This window comes from Pleurodeles waltl, chromosome 8, assembly GCF_031143425.1.
Source record: "Pleurodeles waltl isolate 20211129_DDA chromosome 8, aPleWal1.hap1.20221129, whole genome shotgun sequence".
Classification (NCBI taxonomy): Eukaryota; Metazoa; Chordata; class Amphibia; order Caudata; family Salamandridae; genus Pleurodeles; species Pleurodeles waltl.
In genome coordinates this window covers 832,476,369-832,502,671 of record NC_090447.1, presented here as the reverse complement: position 1 = coordinate 832,502,671, position 26,303 = coordinate 832,476,369, and the positions used below count along the sequence as shown (strand labels likewise).

General features: G+C 43.0%; 1 protein-coding gene across 5 annotated transcripts in view; it reads left to right on the top strand.

Annotated features, from left to right (window-relative positions):
• CARS2 (cysteinyl-tRNA synthetase 2, mitochondrial) overlaps positions 1-26,303 on the top strand; it is a 387,142-nt gene that overhangs the window by 250,879 nt on the left and 109,960 nt on the right. For all 5 annotated transcript variants that reach the window (XM_069205121.1, XM_069205122.1, XM_069205123.1 and 2 more), the window contains one exon: positions 1,881-1,948. In XM_069205121.1, coding sequence (XP_069061222.1) covers positions 1,881-1,948 — 68 coding nt within the window. The remainder of the gene's footprint in view (positions 1-1,880; positions 1,949-26,303) is intronic.

The following is a 26,303-nucleotide window of genomic DNA, read 5'->3' as shown; positions in this document are numbered from 1 at the left end:
CAAAACGACCATGTCCTGGTCATTTTGGTTGACTGAAGCATAAACGAGTGTCACAAAGTAGGTTATTAATTTGGGAAGTGGAGGGCTTACCACTAAATAAAAGCATTTTAGTTACATTTCAGCACAAGAAAAGCTCTGCTCAAACCATGGATCAGGGGAACTGGAGATAAGATTCTTTATTAAGTTTTAAGGCAAAGTGCAACAGGTATGCCCAGCTGAGGGCCCCTTGCTCACAGTGCCATAGGACTTAAGCTGTATCTGTCTAAGGAGGCCCAAAAAGGCCAAAACCTGCTTGGAATTACTTGTTTTCCCTTTTAGATGATACCTCGTCTGGCAGTTAAGACTGGACTATTCACCTTGGAGTAGGATCAATGCTTATTTACAAGTTGCTAGCCCCTCTCTCAGGTGGCATGGTGAATAAAAAATTGATGGAGTGAATTGCAGCCCAGAGTAATAACCGGTGGATGTGATTAATTGAAACACTCAACCCATCACTTTTTTGTTTTCTTTAGAAAAGTAAAGTGCCTTTAAAAAACACAGTCCGTGGTTGATTGAGACCTAGGTGTGATTATAGGCCAACTGTGATGGATGGGTGATCAGATACACCAAGTCTGTCGATCCTGTAAAAGGTTTTTTTTGGGGGGGAGAGACTTTGAGTCTGATTCAGTTATTAGTGGATGTTGTGACAGAGTTCCCTCTCCACCAAGACTAAGGCCCGTCCTCCCGACTTAAATGTGAGCGGACCATAGTTTGAAGACGGCAAACATTACTCCATCTCCACTATGGTGAAACTCCTCCAACAGCCGACAAGCCATCTGAGAATTTGATATATGTGCATTCACCTAATTTAATTGGGCTGACATATAGCCGTTTTTCAGTGCCTGTTGCCACCTGGAATATCCTGGTGATAAGGGGCACTGAAACGTGCTCATTGACCCCCATCACCATCAGGGAAAACTCCGATTGCCAGGGAGGCAGTGTGTTGTTTTTTTTATTTTAAAAAAGAAAGTCCTACTTTGGGATTTTATTCTTAAAAATAAAATTGTAACTTTGCAGTACTGCTCCGTTATGTTTGAAAGGGCATTATGGCAAATTACTGTACGTTGGCAGTAACTGCCTTGACCGCTGTTCCTGTCAATGCTTGAACTGTTTGCCAGCTCGGCAGACATTTCAAAAGTTGGGCGTCAGTATAGTTATCGCTATCTACAAGTGCAGTACTGTAATTAAGTGATACACTAACTAGTACACCGATTCCACTTCCTCAAGACATATGTGATATCCTAGCTGGAGATAAGTGGACTGGAATATCTCTTGCACGCAATATTTAAAATTTGCATGTCAGCCCCAGCTGCATGCATGCCTCCATGTTCCACCCCTTTCAAGTCCTGAGGGCATCACTGAGAAAAAATTAGAATGCTCTGATTGGGCAAAGGAGGGCTTGTTACTGGGGAGTTTGATATTAGAGGTATCACCTTTGCCGGACATAACACCACTCAAGCCCATCAGTGCCTCTTTGGGTCTCACGCAAACAAACCCATGACTGATAGAAGCTAATGTGAAGCCCACTTTTTTCTTTCTGTATTTCTTTTTGTTCCTGTTTTGATGACCTACAAACAGTATTTCTTAATTCATCAGTAGCAGTTGCACTTTAGCACAACTAAATTAAGAAGCTTTTTACTATGCATGCCCAAAATACTTGTGTAATTTCCTAGTAAAGTTTGAGTCATTGCTTGCTTGGTATCTGTGAGCTCTTTGTCTACTACAGGAGCACAATATGTTGTTTGTATTGCTAAAAGTTGTTTTGGGTTTGTAAGTAACAAATACATTTGATCAGACTATCAATACTTATGGAAAATGTTCTTCTTTTGCCTTCACTTTAGGTCACTTACATCTTAAAGGGAGTGAAGAGAAAATGTCAAAATCATTAAAAAATTACATCACCATCAAGGTAATGAGTAAATATTCTGATTGTGCCACTTCTGAATAATACTGTGTTGTCTATATTTTGCAGTTGCGCCAACTGCAATTGGGCTGCATGCAGCTGTAGTTAATATTTGATAATGTCACCTAATGCATTTCAATAGACTTTTGAAGAGTGAATGGCACAATCAGTGCTCTCCTGACTTTGCGATTTGAAAGTTATGCTCCTCTAAATGCAGTAATCGTTAACCCTGATAAGCTATCTCATTAGCTAAAGTAGTGACATGCCAATATGTGTATTAAAGAATTTGTACCCAAGTAGAGGCCATCCTGAGTCTCAAAGGGTCACCAGTATTGAAGGGTCCCAATCAGGTCTCCTTCGTCTGCCCACATCTGCTTTCAGAAGGTTTTTAGAGCTCCGTACGAACCATGGGAAGCAAATGTTTTCAGGTCAGCATCACTGGAAAGGGTCCCATACTGTAAGGTATTGCATATTATCAGAGTATTTATATAGATCTTACAACCCGTAGTTGGGGTGCTAAAGTGCTTTCCAAAAATGGTCTAAAAATGCAGCAACTCCATCCATTAATAGATGTATATGCATGCCTGCTGTGTGTGCGTATGAGCCCATGTGTTGTGTTGCTGCATGTGCATCTACTTTGTAAAAGCCAAATCTCCTGGCTTTGTCAATATTCGTTCTTTCTTATTGAGTCTACTCAGTTAAAGACTTTGGGCCTGCTTACAACCTTGGCGGAGGGGATTACTCTATCCCAAATGTGACAGATATCCCATCCTCTGTGTTCCAAGTTCCATAAGATATAATGGAACTTGTAATACGGCGGGCAGGATATCCGTCACATTTGGGACAGAGTAATCCCCTCCGCCAAGGTCGTAATTAGTTCCTTTTGTATTTTTTCATCACAATGTAACCAGAAGGGTTAGGCCCTTTACATATACCTTTTACTTAATTCTTAATGTGATGCTGTGTTTAGCTTAAAGGCGCATCGCATCAACTATGAAGCCTTCCTAGGAAAAGCACCACTATGCCTTCAAAGTAAGCTATACAGAAAAAATAGGATAGTTCGCACCAGGCTTGCATTACAGATCATCATGCCACCTTAAAATAAGGTATCCTTAGGAGGTACCATTTTCTCGTTGCCACTGAAAATATGGTAATTCGTGAGATAATTCCATCAACCACTGGCACTGGGATAGAACCTGGAACAATAATCATTTCCGTCAGTATAATTATGGTTTAGAGCTATTGAACAGCCATTTTAGATTAAGCTACAGCCATCCTCAGCTGTCTGCCAGAGCTTATTTCAGTCCAGCACACAATATATAGAAATGAGCTTTTGGACGTCTCTTTTGAGTCGTAGACTTGTTTTGTTTTCTTCACGTTTTGGTATAAGTCCGTGACTTTTTCATAGATGTATCGTTTTTTATATACATTTTCCATCGGTGACTACTTAAACCATCTCATCTTCTAAGAACACTGCTGTGTCAACTTCTTGAGGTAATGCCCATTTTATATGAAGGAATTTTCTTATCTGCGCCTCTGCAACCAGCAGCCTCTTTGCAGGCAGTTAATAAAATCTGTCCCTCCGGCCCTAGGATTGCAGCATCTGTGAACGAGTGTGTGGGGCAGGTGATGCTGGCAGGGAATATACCGTTTCTGTCTTAGTTCTGGGAGCTGGAGTTTTATAGAGACCATTATATTTTCTACTTTGTCATCTGCTGTGTTGCTGCCTCCGTATAGGCCCTGTGTGTTGTTGCCCAATGCTGTATTTACTATTCAAACCTCTCCGTTTCGACTTGTCTATATACTCTCTTACAGCTCTTAAACATACTAATTTGACCCTTATCATACATATCTGTCAGCGTCCTGCATTTTCGGTCTTCCGAGTTACTATACCATGTACCTTTGTTTTCAAACTTTCTGTTTAAAGCTATGGAATTACAAATATCCAAGGTTGCACTTGTGAAATGGCTGTAGTAAATGTTGGAGCCTTATTGCCTTGGGCAGCCACAGTATTTCCCAGAGGGTCCTTTCCGCCACCGCTCAGTCCATATGTACCCAGTAATCGCTAGAATTTCCGAAGGACCATTTCTCAGGATACGAAGTTGACAGACTGGTAGTTCTTAATATTCGGGCCCCAAGCGACATTTAGGAACGTCCAAGAATTTCTGGGATATCCTCGGCTGCTTCTTCTACTACAGAAATTTTAACAGAGATTGTTTTAAGGCTCAGACAATAGCATTCTTGGTTCTTATCTGGAGTGCCTGTAATGTTTAACACACTTGGGGAACCACTGCCATTTTGCTGGCTGCCATCTGACCCAAACCAAGAGATATATAGGTCACTCCATCTACGTAGCTCTTGTTCAATTTCGTCGACCATCGCTACAGTGTTCGCTCTAAACAGTTGCGTGATTTGAGTCTTTAAGTGCACTGCTAGGTACTTCAGGAAGAAACCTTTACATTTAAAGGAGACAGTTTATTTTATCCTGGAAGATTAACTGTATTGATAATGAGCTGCATCTTGTCTGTGTTTACTTTATAGCCTGAGGGTTTACCAAATTTTGCTATTAGATAAAGCAGCAGTGGGATCGAGATTTCTGGGTCCTTTCACAGGCATAAATAAGCCTGTCATCTGCATTTAGTGTAATTTCGTGTTGTGTTCTTCTCAGGATTCTTGATGTCTTGTGATTGTCTCATTGCCATAGACGAGATCAGTGGACATTGCAAATAGCAGTGGTGACACTGGACATCTGTTTCACATCCCCATTCAATATCAGGCTTGTCGGAGCATTGCCATTAACCGAAATTCTTGCCATGCGGGATGGGTAGGGTGTTCCATCACCTTCTTTATCCACAAAGCACCCATTCTGAATTTGTCACATCTGTGGTCTGGGCTTCCAGACATTGTCCCTGAAAAGAAGAAGGTGGTGCATGCACCTTAGCTCAAATGGCCCGTTGGTGGACGCTGCTATGAGGGCATAGCTGGATGTGATGGTGGGCTGGGATGCAATTATGGTTCTATGATAGCAGTCACCCAGTTTAGCGATCTGTTGGAAGCATTAGATGGTGCTGGCAGCAATGGAGCTCTGAAATCCAGCAGTTGGCAAAGAATGTCAAACTTGGTCGTCTTCACAGGATAGATGATTGTCTAGAGGAACACTATTTGAGTTTCCCAAACTAAGAAAAAGCGCAAGTCTTTCTTGTGATAGCAGTTCCTGTTTAATAATATGAAGAAGGTTATTCCAAAATGATGTTGCATCGCAGCACATTAGTTACCTAATTTTTGTCACCTTCTTCACTCATTTGTTCTTTGTTTTTTGGCCTTAATTTCTGCTTTCTGCTGGTGAATTCCATTGGGATTATTCTTGTGGATTCTATGGCCTGGTTTTTCTCCCTTTCTGATGTCGGGTTGGGGATTTTTTTTAATCTTGTTTGCATGCTGCAACATAAAACGCAAATCTCCATTTTCAGTTAAGCATTATAAGATTATGAAGGAGGCTGTTTACTTTAGTGTTTCTTGCTCCTTATTGAGACCCTCTGACACGGTCATGTGTGTTATTCTGTGCATGGTGACACCATGGCTACTGGGAGGAGTCAGTCTTTCCTATAGCAGTAAAGAAAGAAACTGAACAGACCTTCACCAGTCCTTGACAGAACTCCATAATCATCCTATTAAAAAAAGTCCAACATACCTTGATCAAAGTTTTTTTGGCATCCACTGCAAATAATACCTATGGAACCTTCCTAATTACTTTATCAACAAAATGATCCATCCTGATGTTGTCGGATTTGGCCTATTTTGGATGAGGCCAGATTGATCTTCATGAATGAGGTCTTGTAAAAACGGAGTTTGTTTCGTCACCAGATCCTTCATATACAATCTGTTATCAAGGTTGAAGAGCAGGGTAGGTCTGTAGGATGTAAGTTGACATTTTAACTGGCATTGATACAATACAAACCACAATGCGAAAAAAAGTTTTGGCAAAGGCATTCGGTCTAGCCTTGGTAATTTTGCCATTTTATTTATTTATTATTTTTGGAAACATAAACAGTAGGTGTTAAAAGTTTAAAACAAAAAATAAAAATAATGCCCTCTAAATGTGGTATTCACGTGATTGGAAAAAAAAAGATACAAGTGACGCATCAAAAAATAAATTAGGAAAAAACAGAACATGGAAGCAGACTTTGGTCCACCAACCTTGGCATTGAAGCGAACTACTCATTAGGCCAATGTGCACAAGCAAAGCATCGTCACTTACAGTGAGGAAAACCAATGGCAAAAGTAAGCTGACCCGTTACCCCAGGCTTAATGCTGTGGTATGTGAAAATAGAATGTGAATTGCAACCGAATAGACCAAAGGGGTAGGCGGGTTGATGGAAACTACCTGTATGTAGGTATATGTGTGCATATCTGCATTTACGCGTGTGTACAAGCTTCCACTTGGTAAATGGGAGACTAGCATTAGATGTCACACACTTCTCATAGGATCCACCCTATTCCATTCAGTTTTGGTGAGAGAAATTTGAAATTTCAAGCATCTTCCTTCCAGTTGTTATATGTTGCCATTCCCAGTAGTGGAAAGTCCACACTTATGCATTCTGTAGCACTGAGAAGGCAGGCCATCATTCACCAGGATGGTCAAGGCTGTTAACATTTTAGAGTCAGGAGGTCTCCAGAGAAACCCCTCCAGTGAAATTTGAGCAGCCATCAACAGTTGCACATAAACTAGGAAATGCCCCGTCAGCGCCCGATAATGATGTTTTGCCCCTCATATGTTAAAAAAAGTGTCTTTGTTGAACAAGTCGCCTGTCATTTGGCATCCTCTTACTTTCTCACACATACCCTCCATGACGTCCGTAAGGTGGCAGAAGACCTAGCGCAGCCACAGCCTAAAGGAGGGTCATTTTTGTCACTCCACTTGTCACCATTCCTAGACAGAGGTCATCAGTTTGAGCAAGCAGGTAGCTCTGGAGCTGTGTCCTAATCTAGACATGTAAGAGTAACAACATTAAGCTTTCCCTTCTGGGGGAGTTACCTAACTAAATGCTTAAGAACTGCCATATAATAGTATTGAAGGTCTGGGAGGGTCAAGCTGCTCTGGTTCTGAGGCTACTTTAAGGGGCCTAATTTAATTTTAAAATGAGAATGAGCCCTTGCCAACATACCTCCATACACATATATATGTTTGTGTGTGTGTCTGTATATATATATACGGTATATGTTCGATGGCATGTGTAGCTGCAGATACACATGCTTTGCACATCCCGCCATCTAGTGTTGGGCTCGGAGTGTTACAATTTGTTTTTCTTCGAAGAAGTCTTTTCGAGTCATGAGATCGAGGGACTCCTCCCCTTTTGGCTCCATTGCGCATGGGCGTCGACTCTATCTTAGATTGTTTTCCTTCCGCCATCGGGTTCTGACATGTTCCTTTTCGCTCCGCGTTTCGGTTCAGAAAGATAGTTAGAATCTCGGAAAATTCGACGGTATTGTTTGCGTTCGGTATCGGGTTAGTTACAACAGATCGACACCGAATTTTGAAGAGCTCCGGTGGCCCTTCAGGGTTTTCGATCCCCCGTCGGGGCCTGGTCGGCCCGACCACGTGTCTCTTCAAGGCTAATGGAACGGACCCCATTCCGCTTCTGCCGCAAATGTCACAACAAGTATCCTTGTACAGATCAGCATCTGGTCTGTAACTTGTGTTTGTCTCCAGAACACAAAGAAGATACTTGTGAAGCCTGTCGAGCGTTTCGGTCGAGGAAGACATTAAGAGACCGAAGAGCGAGAAGACTACAGATGGCGTCTGCGCCGACAGGACAAAAACACTTGGAGGAGGAAGAAGAAACCTTCTCCATCGAGGAGTCGGACTTGGACGAGGTCGATCCCGAACAGATGCCTAAAACCGTGAGTAAGACGTCGACACACAAAACTCACGGAAAGACCACTAAAGCCCAGGGGACGCCACCGCCAGCAGGCCATGGCTTAACCCGAAAAATAGGTGACCGATCATCGGCACCGAAAAAGGGCACGCATGTGTCGAAGACATCCGACTCCGGTCGAGATACCGGCACAGAGCAGACTCGACCCCGAGACAGCGGGTCAGAGCAAGTTCGGCACTGAGAGGGCTGCACCAAAATGAGTTGGCACAGAGAGACCCTAACGCCGAAAATTAAAAAAGTGTCGGCGGAGCCGAAAAAGACTGCCGAAAAAGTTTCCATTCCGAAACATCCGGCCTCGGAACCGAAAACAAGTTCCTACACAGAGGAACAGGGACTGTCCTCACAAATGCAAGGACATAGGTTCGGACAAGAACTAGAGTCAATGAAGCCAGACTACACTCAGAGAAGGCTCCACATCCAAAATGACAAAGGGAAGATAAGTACTCTTCCCCCAATTAGGATGAAAAGAAGACTTGCCTTTCAAGAAAAAGACAAGCAGCCACAGGCAAAGGTGGCAAGACAAGTAACACCGCCGCCATCTCCACCACGCTCAACGCACACATCACCGGTAGCCACTCCACCACTGATGCAGTCCCCAACTCATACTGGAATGAGTCAGGATGATCCCGACGCATAAGATCTTTATTATGCGCCAGTATCAGATAACAGCCCAGACTGTTATCCAGCGAGACCGTCGCCACCTGAGGACAGTACAGCCTCCACACAGGTGGTGTCAAGAGCAGCGGCGTTTCATAATGTCACCCTGCATGCAGAGCCTATTGAGGATGACTTTTTATTTAACACACTATCCTCCACACATAGCCAATACCAAAGTCTCCCTATGCTACCTGGAATGCTAAAACACTCCAAACAGGTGTTTCAGGAGCCTGTGAAGGGCAGGGCCATAACTCCAAGCGTGGAGAAGAAATACAAGCCACCGCCAACAGACCCTGTATACATCACGCAGCAATTAACACCAGACTCTGTGGTAGTAGGGGCAGCTCGCAAGAGAGCGAACTCACACACCTCGGGAGACGCACCACCTCCAGACAAGGAGAGTCGCAAGTTCGACGCTGCAGGGAAAAGGCTTGCAGCACAAGCGGCCAACCAATGGCACATTGCCAACTCACAGGCATTGCTGGCGAGATATGATAGGGCTCATTGGGACGAAATGCAACATTTCATTGAACACTTGCCCAAAGAGTTCCAAAAAAGAGCACAACAGGTGGTGGAGGAAGGACAGAGTATCTCGAACAATCAGATACGCTTGGCAATGGATGCAGCAGATACAGCTGCTAGGACAGTAAATACAGCAGTGACCATAAGGAGACACGCATGGCTGCGTACATCAGGATTCAAGCCGGAAATACAAGCCGTGCTGAATATGCCATTTAACGGACAGCAGTTGTTTGGGCCGGCGGTAGACACTGCTATCGAAAAACTTAAAAAGGACACTGATACGGCCAAAGCCATGGGCGCACTCTACTCCCCACAGAGCAGAGGCACATTTTGTAAAACACAGTTTCGAGGGGGGTTTCGAGGACAAAGCAAAGAACCCACAACCTCACAAACAAGGCCCACTTATCAGAGCCAATATCAGCGGGGAAGTTTTCGGGGGCAATATAGAGGGGGCCAATTCCAAAAGAGTAGAGGGAAGTTCCAAAGTCCCAAAACTCCTCAAAACAAGCAGTGACTTCGACGTCACAAATCCCCAACACCTAACACCTGTGGGGGGGGAGACTATCAAGTTCTACAAACATTGGGAGGAAATAACAACAGACACTTGGGTCCTAGCAATTATCCAGCATGGTTATTGCATAGAATTTCTCAAATTCCCTCCAAATGTCCCACCGAAAACACACAATATGTCAAAACAACACATGGATCTTCTAGAACTAGAGGTCCAATCGTTGTTACAAAAAGAGGCAATAGAACTGGTACCAATTCATCAGAGAGGAACAGGAGTTTACTCGCTGTACTTTCTCATACCCAAAAAGGACAAAACTCTAAGACCTATATTAGATCTCAGAACATTAAATACCTACATCAAATCAGATCACTTTCACGTGGTGACATTACAGGACGTAATCCCATTGCTCAAACAACAAGACTACCTGACAACACTAGACCTAAAGGATGCATACTTCCATATACCGATACATCCTTCACACAGAAAGTACTTAAGGTTTGTATTCCAAGGGGTATATTACCAATTCAAAGTGTTGACATTCGGGATAACAACTGCGCCAAGAGTTTTCACAAAATGCCTGGCAGTAGTGGCTGCTCATATCAGAAGGCAGCAAATACATGTGTTCCCATACCTAGACGATTGGTTAATCAAATCCAACACGCAAGAACGGTGTTCACAACACACAAAATACGTCATAGAAACCCTCCACAAACTAGGTTTCTCAATCAACTACACAAAGTCACACCTTCAGCCGTGTCAAACACAGCAATACTTAGGGGCGACAATCAACACAACAAAAGGGATTGCCACTCCAAGTCCACAAAGGGTACAGGCATTTCACAATGTAATACAGGCCATGTATCCAAAACAAAAGATACAAGTCAAGATGGTGATGAAACTACTAGGCATGATGTCCTCATGCATAGCCATTGTCCCAAACGCAAGGTTGCACATGCGGCCTTTACAACAGTGCCTAGCATCACAATGGTCACAGGCACAGGGTCAACTTCTAGATCTAGTGTTGATAGACCACCAAACATACACCTCGCTTCAATGGTGGAACAATATCAATTTAAACCAAGGGCGGCTTTTCCAAGACCCAGTGCCTCAATACGTAATAACGACAGATGCCTCCATGATAGGATGGGGAGCACACCTCCATCAACACAGCATCCAAGGACAATGGGACACTCAGCAGAGACATTTTCATATAAATCACTTAGAACTACTGGCAGTATTTCTAGCGTTGAAGGCATTTCAACCCATAATAAGCCACAAACGCATTCTTGTCAAAACAGACAACATGACAACGATGTATTATCTGAACAAACAGGGAGGAACACACTCAACACAGTTGTGTCTCCTGGCACAGAGAATATGGCATTGGGCGATTCACAACCACATTCGCCTAATAGCACAGTTTATTCCAGGGATTCAGAATCAGTTAGCAGACAATCTCTCTCGGGATCACCAACAAATCCACGAATGGGAGATTCACCCCCAAATACTAAACACTTACTTCCAAAGATGGGGAACACCACAAATAGACCTATTTGCAACAAAAGAAAATGCAAAGTGCCAAAACTTCGCATCCAGGTACCCACAAGATCAATCTCAGGGCAATGCGTTATGGATGAGCTGGTCAGGGATATTTGCATACGCTTTTCCCCCTCTCCCACTCCTTCCGTATCTAGTAAACAAATTGAGTCAAAACAAACTCAAACTCATACTAATAGCACCAACCTGGGCAAGACAACCTTGGTACACAACACTACTAGACCTCTCAGTAGTGCCTCATTTCAAGCTTCCAAACAGACCAGATCTGTTAACTCAACACAAACAACAAATCAGGCATCCAAATCCAGCATCACTGAATCTAGCAATTTGGCTCCTGAAGTCTTAGAATTCGGACATCTAGACCTTACACAGGAATGTATGGAGGTCATAAAACAAGCAAGGAAACCAACCACAAGACATTGCTATGCAAATAAGTGGAAAAGATTTGTTTATTATTGCCATAATAATCAAATTCAGCCATTACACGCATCTGCTAAAGACATCGTAAGCTACTTACTGCATTTACAAAAGTCAAAGCTAGCTTTTTCATCCATTAAAATACATCTTACCGCAATTTCAGCTTATCTGCAAATTACGCACTCAACTTCATTATTTAGGATCCCAGTCGTAAAAGCATTTATGGAGGGCCTAAAGAGAATTATTCCACCAAGAACGCCACCAGTTCCTTCGTGGAACCTTAACATTGTCTTAACACGACTCATGGGTCCACCTTTTGAACCCATGCACCCGTGTGAGATACAATATTTAACATGGAAAGTAGCGTTTCTCATTGCCATCACATCTCTACGAAGAGTAAGTGAAATACAAGCATTTACCATACAAGAACCCTTTATTCAGATACACAAGCATAAAGTAGTTTTACGAACTAACCCAAAGTTCTTACCAAAAGTCATATCACCGTTTCACTTAAATCAAACAGTAGAACTACCAGTGTTCTTTCCAGAACCAGATTCTGTAGCTGAAAGAGCACTACATACATTAGACATCAAAAGAGCTTTAATGTACTACATTGATAGAACAAAACAAATACGGAAAACAAAACAACTGTTCGTTGCTTTTCAAAAACCTCATACAGGGAATCCAATATCCAAACAAGGCATTGCCAGATGGATAGTCAAATGTATTCAAACCTGTTATCTCAAAGCAAAAAGAGAACTGACTATAACACCAAAGGCACATTCAACTAGGAAGAAAGGTGCTACTATGGCCTTTCTAGGAAACATTCCAATGACTGAAATATGTAAGGCAGCCACATGGTCTACGCCTCATACATTCACCAAACATTACTGCGTGGATGTGTTAACAACACAACAAGCCACAGTAGGACAAGCAGTACTACGAACTTTATTTCAAACAGCTTCAACTCCTACAGGCTGAGCCACCGCTTTTGGGGAGATAACTGCTTACTAGTCTATGCAAAGCATGTGTATCTGCAGCTACACATGCCATCGAACGGAAAATGTCACTTACCCAGTGTACATCTGTTCGTGGCATGAGACGCTGCAGATTCACATGCGCCCACCCGCCTCCCCGGGAGCCTGTAGCCGTTTCGAAGTTGATCTTGAACATTTGTAAATTTGTAAATATATCACTTTAAACCACATTATGTACATACATATTTACTCCATTGCATGGGCACTATTACTATAATACACAACTCCTACCTCACCCTCTGCGGGGAAAACAATCTAAGATGGAGTCGATGCCCATGCGCAATGGAGCCGAAAGGGGAGGAGTCCCTCGATCTCGTGACTCGAAAAGACTTCTTCAAAGAAAAACAACTTGTAACACTCCGAGCCCAACACTAGATGGCGGGATGTGCAAAGCATGTGAATCTGCAGCGTCTCATGCCACGAACAGATGTACACTGGGTAAGTGACATTTTCCATATATATATATATATATATATATATATATATATATATATATATATATATAATCGAGTGACTCCTCTCACAGTGCGCATGGGCATCGACTCCATAGTTAGATTGTTTTCTTTCCGTTGTCAGGTTCGGACATGTTTCCTCTCGCTCCGAGATTTCCAATCGGAAAGCCTTAGAAAACCTAGTTATTCGTCGGTATTGTTTCGATCGCGTTTCCCATCTAGCATCGAACCGGTAGTACAGTCGGAATAAAAATTTTGCCCTTCGGGGCGCGTGCGCCCGAATCGGGCCTGTTCGGGCCTACTGCATGGAAAGCCTGATGGATCGGGCTCCTTTTCGATTCTGCCCTCTGTGCCACGCAAAGTACCCATATACAGACCAACACCTGGTTTGTAATTTGTGCCTTTCTGCGGACCATCGAGAGGAAGACTGCGAAGCCTGTCGATCGTTTCGATTGAAGAAGACCTTAAGAGATCGCAGGGCCCGAAGACTAGAAATGGCGATCAAGAGCACCGAACATTTCGACGTCATGGAGGAAGAGCAGGCGCAGACAGCAGTCTCCATCCGAGACACCAACTCTGAACAAGAATCGGAAGATGATAGACCGATCACGGCTAGCCAGCATGTGAGTAGGTCTGCTCCTACACCCTCATATAAAAACCAACCAAAGGCCTTGGGTACACCACTGCCAGAAGGCCATGGTTTAACCCGAAAAAAGACTGGCGGCGACCGACCTTCTGGATCGGCGCCGAAAAAGGCTACTCCTCCGTCCTCTTCGGAGTCAAGCATGTCGGTTAAAACTTTCACCTCGGACTCCAGCAAATGCCCTCACTCTTCGGAGTCGAAAATTCGACACCCTGCTTCAGAGCCGAAACAACCAACTTCTTTTTTTGGGACCGAAAAAGATCCACACTTCGGAGCCGAAAAAATCCTCTTACACAGAGGAACAGGGACTTTTGAGAAAATTAAAGCAAATCTCAAAGCCCATCTGGAATCTCCTAAAGCTTCTAAAGTAGACTGAGATTAAGCCAATACTAGAGGTTATGGAGGAAAGACAATCTAGAATTTATATACAAAAGGAGACTGGATGAATCATTACTGCACCTCCTTTAAAGGCAAAAAGAAAGCTGGCTTTTCAAGAGGAGTTAGACTCTGTTCAACCACCAGCAAAAGTGCAGAAACAAAAGGAGAAACCAACACCTCTCCCTATTTCTCCTCCTCACTCTCCACAGCTTTCTTTTTCACCTCACAATAATCCACTACCATTGCCTTCTCCAACACATTCATTATATTCACATGGAGATACAGTACACCCATGGGATCTTTATGACCCTCATCCCATTCCGGACAATGATCCAGACCTCTCCCCATCTAAACCTTCTCCTCCAGAGGACACCACTGCCTACACTCAAGTAATATCTAGGGCAGCAGCTTATCATGGAGTGCTTATGCATTCTGAACCCCTGGAAAAAGACCTTCTATTTGACACACTGTCTTCCACTCATTCCAGGTACCAGTGTCTCCTGATGTTGCCTGGAATGGTTAAACATGCGGACCAAATTTTTAATGAGCCTGTCAAAGCTAGACTTATCACCCCTAGAATTGATTTTAAAAAATATATATACGCCTCCTCCTACCGACCCAGACTATATCACACATCAGGTCCCTCCAGACTCCGTGGTAGTCAGTGCGGCAAGGAAAAGAGCAAACAGCCAGTCATTAGGGTGACGCACCTCCTCCTGATAAAGAAAGTAGGAAATTTGATGCATCTGAAAAAAGAGTCGCCACACAAGCGGCTAACCAATGGAGAATTGCCAATTCTCAGGCACTTCTAGCAAGATATGACAGGGCCCATTGGGACGAGATGCAAGATCTTATACAGCACCTCCCAAAAGAGCCTCAAAAGAGACCACAACAGGTTGTGGAAGAGGGACAAGCTATAAGCAATAATCAGATAAGGTCTGCTCTCGATGCTGCTGATACAGCCTCAAAGAGTGTCAATACTGGCATCACAATTAGAAGGCATGCATGGCTACGCTCCTCTGGTTTTAAACAAGAAATTCAACCGGCAATACTTAATATGCCTTTTGACAAGAAACATCTATTCGGCCCAGAAGTAGACACCACTTTTGAAAAACTGAGAAAAGACTCAGATACTGCGAAAGCAATGGGGGCTTTATACACCACACCATATAGAGGCTCCTTTCGCAGACCCACGTTTAGAGGATGTTTTAAGCCACAGTCCTCTGATGCTTTCACCTCCCAAACAAAGCAGGGACAACAAACCCAATATCAAAGAGGAGGGTTTAGAGGGTCCTATAGAGGACAATATTTCAGGAGCAGAGGTAAATTTCAAAGCAAACCACGACACCACCTAAGCAGTGACTTCCTTCCCTCCCTTCCACTCCACACTTCTCCTGTGGGGGGAAGACTACAGCAATTCCACTCTCATTACCAAAATATCACCACAGACAATTGGTTATGATCAATTATCCGCAATGGTTATTGCCTAGAATTAATATACACCCCTCCAAACATCCCACTTCGATACCACAAGTTGTCCCCAGAACACAGCGTTCTGTTGCAACAAGAGGTACAATCTCTACTATTAAAACAAGCAAAAGAATTGGTGCCACATTCTCAACAAGGAACAGGAGTATACTCACTATACATCCTAATTCCCCAAAAAGACGGCACCCTCAGGCCCCTTTTGGACCTCATGCCCCTCAATCTATACATCCTGTCAGAACATTTTTACATGTTAACTCTGCAAGATGTCATTCCACTACTACAAAACAAGATTACATGACTGCTTTAGACCTCAAAGATGCATATTTCCACATACCCATCCATACAGCTCACAGAAAATACCTCAGGTTTGTCATAGCAGGAAAACATTACCAGTTCAAAGTGTTGCCATTCGGCAAAACAGCTCCAAGAGTGTTCACAAAATGTCTAGCAGCAGTAGCAGCCTACTTAAGAAGACAACATATCCACGTCTAGACGATTGGCTAATAAAATCAAGCAATTTTACACAATGCCAACAACACACTCATTATGTGATAGAAACCTTGCATACGCTAGGGTCTACTCTCAATTACCATAAACCACATCTTCAACCAGCACAAGTACAACCTTACCTAGGTGCTATCCTAGATACTCAAAAAGCCCTAGCTTATCCAAATACACACAGGATACAAGCTTTCCAAAATCTCATTCCACACATACAGCCAAATCAACAATATACTGTAAGATTTATCATAAAGATTCTAGGAATGATGGCATCTTGCATAGCCATAGATCCACATGCAAGACTAAACATGAGGCCCTTACAACGATGCCTCTCACGACAGTGGTCTCAGGCACACGGTCAACTTCAAGATCTAGTGTTGATGGACCGCCGTCCCTTCAATGGTGGAATCCCAGCAATCTAATAAAGGGGCGGTCATTTCAGGACCCTGTGCCACAGACCATAATCACCACAGATGCATCAATGATAGGTTGGGATCTCAACAATCTTGCGATACAGGGAGAATGGGACTCAGTCCAGCAGACTTAGCGCATAAACCTCTTGTAATTGCTGGCAGTGTTCTGTGGCTAGAATGCTTTGAGCGCCAAGATCACACACAGAACAGTTTTAATAAGGACAGACAACATGACAACAATGTATTATCTGCAGAAGCGGGGGGACACACATCTCAATTGTCCCTTTTTGCACAGACAATTTGGAAGTGGGCGATTCACAATCATATTCACCTATTAGCAGAGTATATCCCAGGGATACACAAACAACTAGTGGACCTCTTAAGCAGGACGCAGCAGCAAATACACGAATGGGAGATTCACCCACACGTAATTCAACAGCACTTTCACAGGTGGGGAACACCAAACATAGACCTTTTTGCAACAAGCGAAAATGCAAAATTTCCAAACTTCGCATCCAGGTACCCTCACCCTCAATCCAAGGGCAATGCTCTATGGATCAGTTGGTCAGGGGTATTTGCTTACACTTTTCTCCCCTCTCCCACTAATTCCATTTCTGGTCAACAAGATCCGTCACGCTTAATTCACTATGATACTCATAGTTTCCACGTGGGCACTTTAACACTGGTACACAACACTATTGGATCTATCTGTGGTACCGCATCACAAGTTCACAAACAGACCAGACCTATTGACTTAAAACAAAGGTCAAATCAGGCACCCCAATCCCAGTATTCTCAACCTGGCAATTTGGCTCCTGAAGTCATAGAGTTTGGATATCTACAGAATCCATCAGAATGTATGGACATTCTAAAGGAAGCATTTAAACCTACAACCAGGCAGAGCTATGCAGCTAAATTGAAACTTTTTTTTTATTACTGTCAACCCAAAAACATTGATCCACTTAAAGCATTGGTACTGGATACTGTATGTTATTTGCTTTACTTACAAAAAACAAATCTTCCATATTTATCTACTAAAATTCCTTTAACAGCAATATCAGCCTGTCTCCAAAACAGACCACATACTTCTCTGTTTAGAATTCCTGTCATAAAAGCTTTTATGGAAGGCCTTAAAAGAGTTATTTCACCTAGAGCTCCACTGGCTTCTGCCTGGAATCTTAACCTTCTGTTTACAAGGCTTATGGGTCCACCATTTGACCCCTTGCATTCTTATGCGCTTCAATTTCTCTCATGGAAAGTTGCTTTCCTGGTAGCAATTACTTCCTTAAGGAGAGAAGTGAAATTCAAGCATTCACTTTAGAAGAACCCTTCTTCCAAATTCACAAACACAAAATAGTACTTAGGACAAATGCAAAATTTCTACCCAAAGTGGTTTCACCATTTCACATCAATCAGTCAGTGGAATTGCCAGTCTACTTTCCACAGACAGATTCAGTTGCTGAAAGAGCTCTACACTCTTCATCTCAAAAGAGCTCTCATGTATTAAATAGACAGAACAAAAGATTTTGGAAAATCTAAACAACTTTTTGTGGCTTTTCAACAGCCCCATAAAGGTAATCCTATTTCCAAATAGGGATTGGCCAGATGGATAGTAAAGTGTATTCACGCTTGCTATCTTAAAGCTAAAAGGCAACTATTAGTAACTCCTAAAGCACATTCTACTAGAAAGAAAGGAGCTTCAATGGCATTCTTAGGAAATATACCAATGGCAGACATATGCAGAGCAGCCACATGGTACACACCACACACATTTACTAAACACTACTGTGTGGATGTTCTGTCTCGCCAGCAAGCAAATGTTGGTCATGCAGTGCTTAAAACACTATTTCAGACTACTCCAACTCTTACAAGCTAACCACCACTTATGTTAAGAGGGGACTGCTTTTCAGTCTATGCAAAGCATGTGTATCTGCAGCTACACATGCCATTGAACGGAAAATGTCACTTACCCAGTGTACATCTGTTCATGGCATGTAGTGCTGCAGATTTATATGCGCCTTCCCTCCTCCCCGGAAGCCTGTAGCCGTTGTGGTACTTTATTATGTAAATATGTATATACATTGCATGGACATCTTCTTTACTTAATACATATATGAACATATACAATTCTTCACTCCTTACTTCACCCTCCTGCGGGAAAACAATCTAACAAAGGACTCGTTGCCCATGCGCACTATCACCAGGAGGAGGAGTCACTTGATCTCGAGACTCGAAAAAGCTCCTTCGAAGAAAAACAACTTGTAACACTCCGAGCCCATATGCAAAGCATGTGAATCTGCAGCACTACATCCCACTAACAGATGTGCACTGGGTAAGTTACTATATCTATCTATATATATCTATCTATATATATCTATCTATATATATCTATCTATATATATCTATCTATATATATATATATATATATATATATATATATATATATCAAAACAAATCCCTTTCAGGGTTAGAGTGACGCATAAATTATGCAAAAAAGAGAATAGAGAACTCTGGGTAGTTCCCAAGTTTAGGTGGAGAGCAGCTCTACTAAGGAGCACCCTGCAACACCAGGGTGCAGGGTGCTCCTTAGTAGAGCTGCTCTCCATCTAAACTTGGGAACTACCCAGAGTTCTCTATTCTCTTTTTTGCATAATTTATGCGTCACTCTAACCCTGAAAGGGATTTGTTTTGACTTATACTGGGTGCTCCCTTGTGTCTGGACAAAGCTAAACCTCTCTGATGAGCTCTAATGAGAGCGAAACACGTGTCAGGGGTTGCTTTTACTCATTTCAGGTTGGCTTGGATGGTATTTTATCAGTCCAAAGCTGTAATACTGTGCCTGGAGTGGTAAATGGCTTTTGTCATTTTACAGCTCGGCAAGGTTGATACTGTGTCAAACCTACGCTTAAAGACTTTGCTGTATAAATGGCAAAAGACTTTGTCACTGTCTAGCTCGGCGTGGATAGCACTTTGCTGATCCAATGCTTAAATACTTTGCTAGATAAACAGACATTTGAGGTGAGCAAATCTAGAGTGTCGCTGGTGTTGCAGGGTGCTCCTTAGTAGAGCTGCTCTCCACCTAAACTTGGGAACTACCCAGAGTTCTCTATTCTCTTTTTTTGCATATATATATATATATATATATATATATTCTTCTCCAAAAGCTGTTTACTGGTAGACACTGCCACACTGTTGAAATCTATCTCGCCATTCTCTGGCAACACGACAATGGTCCACAGATGCTGATAGAAGTTTATCTACTTTTCTTCATTCAGAATGGTGCACCTCAACGCATGAAAAGGCCAACGCTTTTTGGCTTGCGCCTTCTACTGGACAACTCGTGCAAAAACTCCCCATGTTTAAATGGTCCATCATTTGTTTTACCATCCCCGTCCGATTAGCTAGACTGCAGCCCTCAGTTTATGTTGTCATTTGTTTGTGCTCCATTTTGTTAACAACTCATGCCTGTTCCAGCACAGTGTTTACTATATGTAGAATCACACCTGTCCACAATGAAATATCTTAGTACATGAAGCCCTATTGTTGAAATATGTTTGTGTGTGTGTGTGTATATATATATATATATATATATATGTGTGTGTGTGTGTGTGTGTGTATATATATATATGTGTGTGTGTGTGTGTGTGTATATATATATATATGTGTGTGTGTGTGTGTATATATATATATATATATATATATATATATATATATATTTATTCACTGACAAAAAACAAAGATTACAGGGACGTTATAAACCATAAAAATTCAGCAGTTCTAGTTATTTATTTCAAGTAACTATAACTTTCACCCTAAGGAAACTATAACATGGCCCCTTTAATTTGAATGATTTGCTGAATTGCCCTGGGGAGGTGGTGGTCCCTGAGGCTGCGGGAGGGCAGCACGGACCCCCCAGCATGATCTTCATGGTTAGCCACGGGGAAGAGGCAGTCTCTGGGGCTGCGGGGCAGGCCGTATGAGCCCTTCATTAAATGTACATTTTTTGCCCCAGGCAGGTGGTGGTTCCTGGGGCGCGGGGTGGGGACCCACCCCACACTTACTTTGTAGTGTCCCAGGGAGGTGGCAGTCTCCGGGTCTTTGGAAAGTCCTAGGAGGGGAAACCCCATGCTCTCCCTTCCCCTCCAGGACCTGGCCCACCCAGGTGCAAAGTAAAGGAAAAGCACAGGGGACCACCCTTTTTTCCTTAAATCTTGGAAAAATCCATGAGTCCATCCGTGAATTTTTATGAGATTAAATAAAAAATGCCTTTTAGCCCTGGCAGGGTCCCTAGGAGACCCCTAAACCAAGGCTAGGGGCTCAGGGTGACCCATCACTGGCCCCTTTTTTCTCTTTTGCTTATATCTTTTTTTCAGGGACTTAGCTGAAGCAGAGTCCCTTGATGGCTACCAACATTTCCTGGTTGAACTGTTGGCAGCTAATCAGATCTCAGCACGAGATCTGGAGTGTTAGCAAAGCCTTTGTGTCCCTATATATACTTTATATTTAATATCTCAAAAACTACTGAACAAATTTACACCAGATAACAAGAAGGGCACTTTCTAGACCAACAACAAACTTTCTGCCAAATTTGGTGTAATTCCGTCCAGCGGTTCTGGCTGTAGTCATGTTAAAAACCCTCTTGGAATGAACTTGGGGGAAAACACGTATTGTTCCCCCCCCCCCTTTTTTCTCAATTGCCCTATTTGACGGATCCCCCCGAAACTTTCCAGACAGCAGCTGAAGTGAGCGTAAAATTATTGGTACCCACCCCCCCCTTTTTTTCTCGATTCCCCTATTTGACGGATCCCCCCGAAACTTTCCAGACAGCAGCTGAAGTGAGCGTAAACAATTTTTTTTTACATTTCATGGAGATTTATCAACAACCGTCAAAGAAATAGGCAAGTCAAAAAACACTTTTTATATGGAAACAAGCTCCTAACTATAACGACCGCCAACACTAGGTTGTGTGTGTGTGTATATATCTGTGTGTGTGTGTATATTTATATGCACGTATATATATATATATATATATATATATATATATATATATATATATATATATATATATATATATATATATACGTGTGTGTGTGTGTGTATATATATATATATATATATAAAAGTAACCAAGAATTTTCACCGCACTCCACGAAGTCTCAATAGTGTATATTCATTTAAAGTAACAACCACCAACGCGTTTCAACTCCCCATGGAGTCTTGTTCACTCCATGGGGAGTTGAAATGCGTTGGTGGTTGTTACTTTAAATAAATATACACTATTGAGACTTCGTGGAGTGCGGTGAAAATTCTTGGTTACTTATATTTTTCAAGATTGGTCCTCTCTGTCACTGGGCACCGGCAGTGGAGTGCGCCGCCCAGCAACTCTTAGACCACTTTGTTTGATAATATATATATGTATATATGTTAGGGCAAGGGAGTTTTTAGGACTTAAGGTGGATAAGGGTTTTTTTGGTGGCAAGGGTATTTTTAGGGTTGAGGGTGGGTATGGGTTTTTGATTGGCGAGGGTATTTTTAGGGTAGGTATGAATTTTTGGGTGCCAAGAGTATTTTTAGGGTTTAGGGTGGAAGGGTATCTTTAGGGTTGAGTATGTATGTGTTTTTGGGTGGCAAGTGTATTTTTAGGGTTTAGGGCGGTTATGGATTTAGAGGTTGTGGGTTAATATGGTAATATATATATGTGTGTGTGTTGTATTTGCGTGCATGTGTGTCTGTGTGTGTGTATATATATATATATATGTATAAATATATATATGTATACCTACACACAAACGCACACGTGTGTATATATGCACACACACATATGATTTATACATTTATACTTAACTGTAAACATTTTTACAAAGCCTATGCCTTACACATGCATGCCTTTACAACGAAAATGTAAGTACCGTATTTTCTGGCGTATAAGACGACTGGGCGTATAAGACGACCCCCTACTTTTCCTGTTAAAATATAGGGTTTGGGCTATACTCGCCATATAAGACTACCCCTCTTCCAACGCACACCAAATAAAAATGTAAAAACATCAGATTTGATTTTAATATGGTAATTTTAATTCAAATGCTTATGACATGCAGGTACTTAGTGGGAAAACTGTCACTTATAAACATAAGGCTGTTTGTCATCAAACATGTAAACATAAAACAGTGCAAGTGGATTAAACTTTTCCTAATTCACTCGAAAGCTGAAAGGAAGGATAAGACAATAAATAAACCCATGGGAACTGCCATGCTGTTTGTTTTTTAAGCTGTCAACCAAACTGGAACTGATGATGATAGGAGGAAGATAACAAACAATAGAGAGAGAAAGCAAGTGCCGGGCAAGTCCCTGGCGAGTCAGCAACGCCCATCTTAACTCCAAGCTATTTTTACAGGATTTGCTGGCGTGACAGTTTCCCTTTAAAAGCCTTCAAAATCCTTCTGTTTGTCATCTGATATCATAAGTAAATCAATGACATCTTGTGGTACATTTGTAAGGCAGTTATCGTATGGATCTAATTCCGTATCAGATGGTGTGGTCTCAGCTTCGGCTTTCTCTTCATCTTGCCACAAGTAGTCGTCCTCCATACCATCTAATGAATTTGATATGCCACACTTCTTAAAAGACTTGATTACTGTTTCTGCATCAATATCCTTCCAGGCTTTTATGACAAGCTTGCACAAAACATCCAGCTGTGGAGCACGCATGTTTCCTCCTTTTGTGAATGACTTTTCGCCGCTAACCATTCCACTGTTCTCGAATGCGATCTTTGAATGGCTTGTTTAGGCACACATCCAGTGGCTGTACCAACGATGTCAATCCTGCAGGAATAACTGCTGCATCTGTGTTTATTCTTGCCAGCCTTTGCTTGGTGCTGGGAGTTAAATGAGCCCTGAACATATCCCATACCACTAGACTACGTTTTTTAATAAGTCCACCTGGTCACCTGCTCCATACATTATCAAGCCATAGCTTTACCCCTTCTTCATCCATCCAGCCTTTTTCATGTACATGTACAAAACAACCAACAGGAAACTTGAGTTTCGGCATTGTTTTTCTTTTAAAAATAATCATTGGTCTCAGTTTGGCACCATCAGCTGTGCATGCTAGTACCACTGTAAAACTGGACTTCTCATGTCCTGGTGTTTTAATTAAAATTGTTTTTGCACCTTTTGGATGGACAGTTTTATTTCCAACCATATCAAAATTCATTGGAGTTTCATCCATATTTCCGATACTACTTAACGCATAGCCATGTTTATTGCGCTGTTGTATTACGTATCGATGGAAACTATTTACTTTGGCATCAAGATCTGCAGGTAATTTTTGTGCAATCTTCGTCTTTTGCCTCAGTACCAGATTATGCCTTTCGAAGAATCTAGTACACCAGGATACAGTGGCCTTAAATCTGTTGCTGTGATCTGGGTTAGATTTGGCCCACTGAAGTGCAAACAAACGTATTTGATTTCGTGTCTCTATATAACCGCTTTGGCGATGCTCATTCACCATGTCTGCTACATGTTTTCCGAGTTCTGGCCAGTGTGGGGTGCCTCTTCTTTATGCACACTTACCCCTTGGCATACTCACTAATGCTTTTTCATTTGCCTTCCAGTCCCGAACCATCTTTTCTGTTACTCCATATTGTCTTGCAGTAGCACAGTTATTATGTTCCATGGCAAAGTTTACAACTTTAAGTTTGAAACCGGCTTCATATTTCTTTCTTCTTGCTGGTGGAGCCATGATGGGGTCTTGACTGTTAGCCATTTGTATGCTGTCCTGTATGTACTGGTGCTGTCCTGTTTGAACCGGTACAGACACTGGTACTGGTGCTGTACTGTATTCACCACCACATGTATCTGCTCACCAGATAGACTGCCTTCCCTCAGAATCACCAATCCCAGTATACTACAACCAGCCAATCACAGAGAATGAATATTACATGTAAGATTGTAGAAACTGCAGTACAACCACAGTTAAATGCGGTCAAAATAGTTTTTTTAAATAATATTGTTAGATCCCAATCCAAAATGACCGTTACTATATGCTAATCTCCTAATACGTGCCATGCGCGAGAAGAAAGAAACAGAAAACAAATGTCGTTGCTATGGTAATCGCGTGCTTGGAATAGCCTGGGGCACGCACAGGAACACACGCCTGCCCAGACAACTGCCAGCGAGGATTGCGGCACACGGTAAGAACAGCTCAACTCACGCCCGACCGATCAGCTCCGTGTCCACAAGTAACTGAATCTTTTGGGATGCGGAACCCATCGTACGCCTGGAATCGATTTCCAAATGCAGCGCACAGCGGCTCAGCTACAGGGCGAGTGTCCCTGAAGTTTCAGCACGCCGTATACCGGCGTATAAGACGACCCCTGACTTTTGAGGAGGATTTTCAGGGGTTAAAAAGTCGTCTTATACGCCAGAAAATATGGTAATTTACAGTTAGGTACAAACCCTTTTTATATTGCAGGCAGTGCTAATTGTATGATGTCTGCGCACCAGACTCCATGACATAGGAATCCGTGGAAGAGCCCTGGAATTGATTCACTCCTTCCTCTCCGGGAGGATGCAGAGGGTCAGACTCCCGTCCTATACATCCAGACCTACAGGAGTCAAGTTTGCAGTCCCCAAAGGATCCTCACTGAGCCCCGCACTGTTCAGCGCATACATGGCCCCTCTCGTAGCCATCGTCGGAAGCCACAGTATGAACATTGTGTCATATGCCGATGACATACAACTCATCATTTCCCTCACCAAAGTCCTGGACACTGCCTAAAGGAACTTCCACTCAGGAATTTAAGTTGTCGCCACCTGGATGAGAGAAAGCTGCCTCAAGCTCAACTCGGACAAGACTGAGCTCATCGTCTTCGGAAATGCCACCTCAGCTTGGGACGACTCATGGTAGCCCACATGCCTCAGTGCCCCCCCCTGCACCGACTGAGCACGCCCGCAACCTAGGCATCATACTCGAATCCTCCCTATCCGTGACCCGCCAGGTAAACTCAGTCGCCTCCTTCTGCTGGACACACTGGGAAACTTCGGAAGATCTTCAGATGGATCTCAGCAGACTGTTGCAGGACAGTCACCCACAACTTAGTCGCAAGCAAGCTCGACTACGGCAACGCCCTCCACGCCGGCACCTCAACACAAATCTTCCACAACGCCGCTGCCAGACTCATTCTGGACCTCCCACGCAAGAACACATCTGCCAACACCTCAGGACCCTCCACTGGCTAACAGTTGAAAAGCAAATCATCTTCAAGCTACTCACTCACATGTACAAGGCCATACATAACGCAGGACCAGCCTACCTGAACCACCGCATTTCCTTCCACACCCCCTCCAAATCCCTTCGCTCTGCCCTGGCCACCATCCCTCGCATTCGCAAAACCACAGCTGGAGGACGATCCTTCACCTACATTGCAGCACAGAGCTGGAACAACCTCCCCTGCACATCAGACAAAGCCTGTCGCTCACCATCTTCAGGAAGAACCTCAAGACTTGGCTCTTCGGATGAGGCCCCCGAGGGCTTGAGACCCTCACGGGTGAGTAGCTGCACTTTACAAAAACTGATTGATTGATTGATGTCTAGCTGAGCTAGGATTACCTCTTCTCCAGCGGTCTGTAGTCTCCTAGCTCTATGTGTCACAGTAGGTTCTTTCTGCTCTGAAGATATTGTTCAGGTGAGTTTTTCTGTTGTGCAGGTGTTGTGTGGAGTCACTTAAATGTGGGGGTCCCCCCCGATGGGAGCCACCCCAAAACCGTGATCTCAGCACCTGATCACAGGGCATGTACCATCCAACTCTGTACCTCCGTTCATTGGCATTGGCCAGGCTGCTGGTCCCTT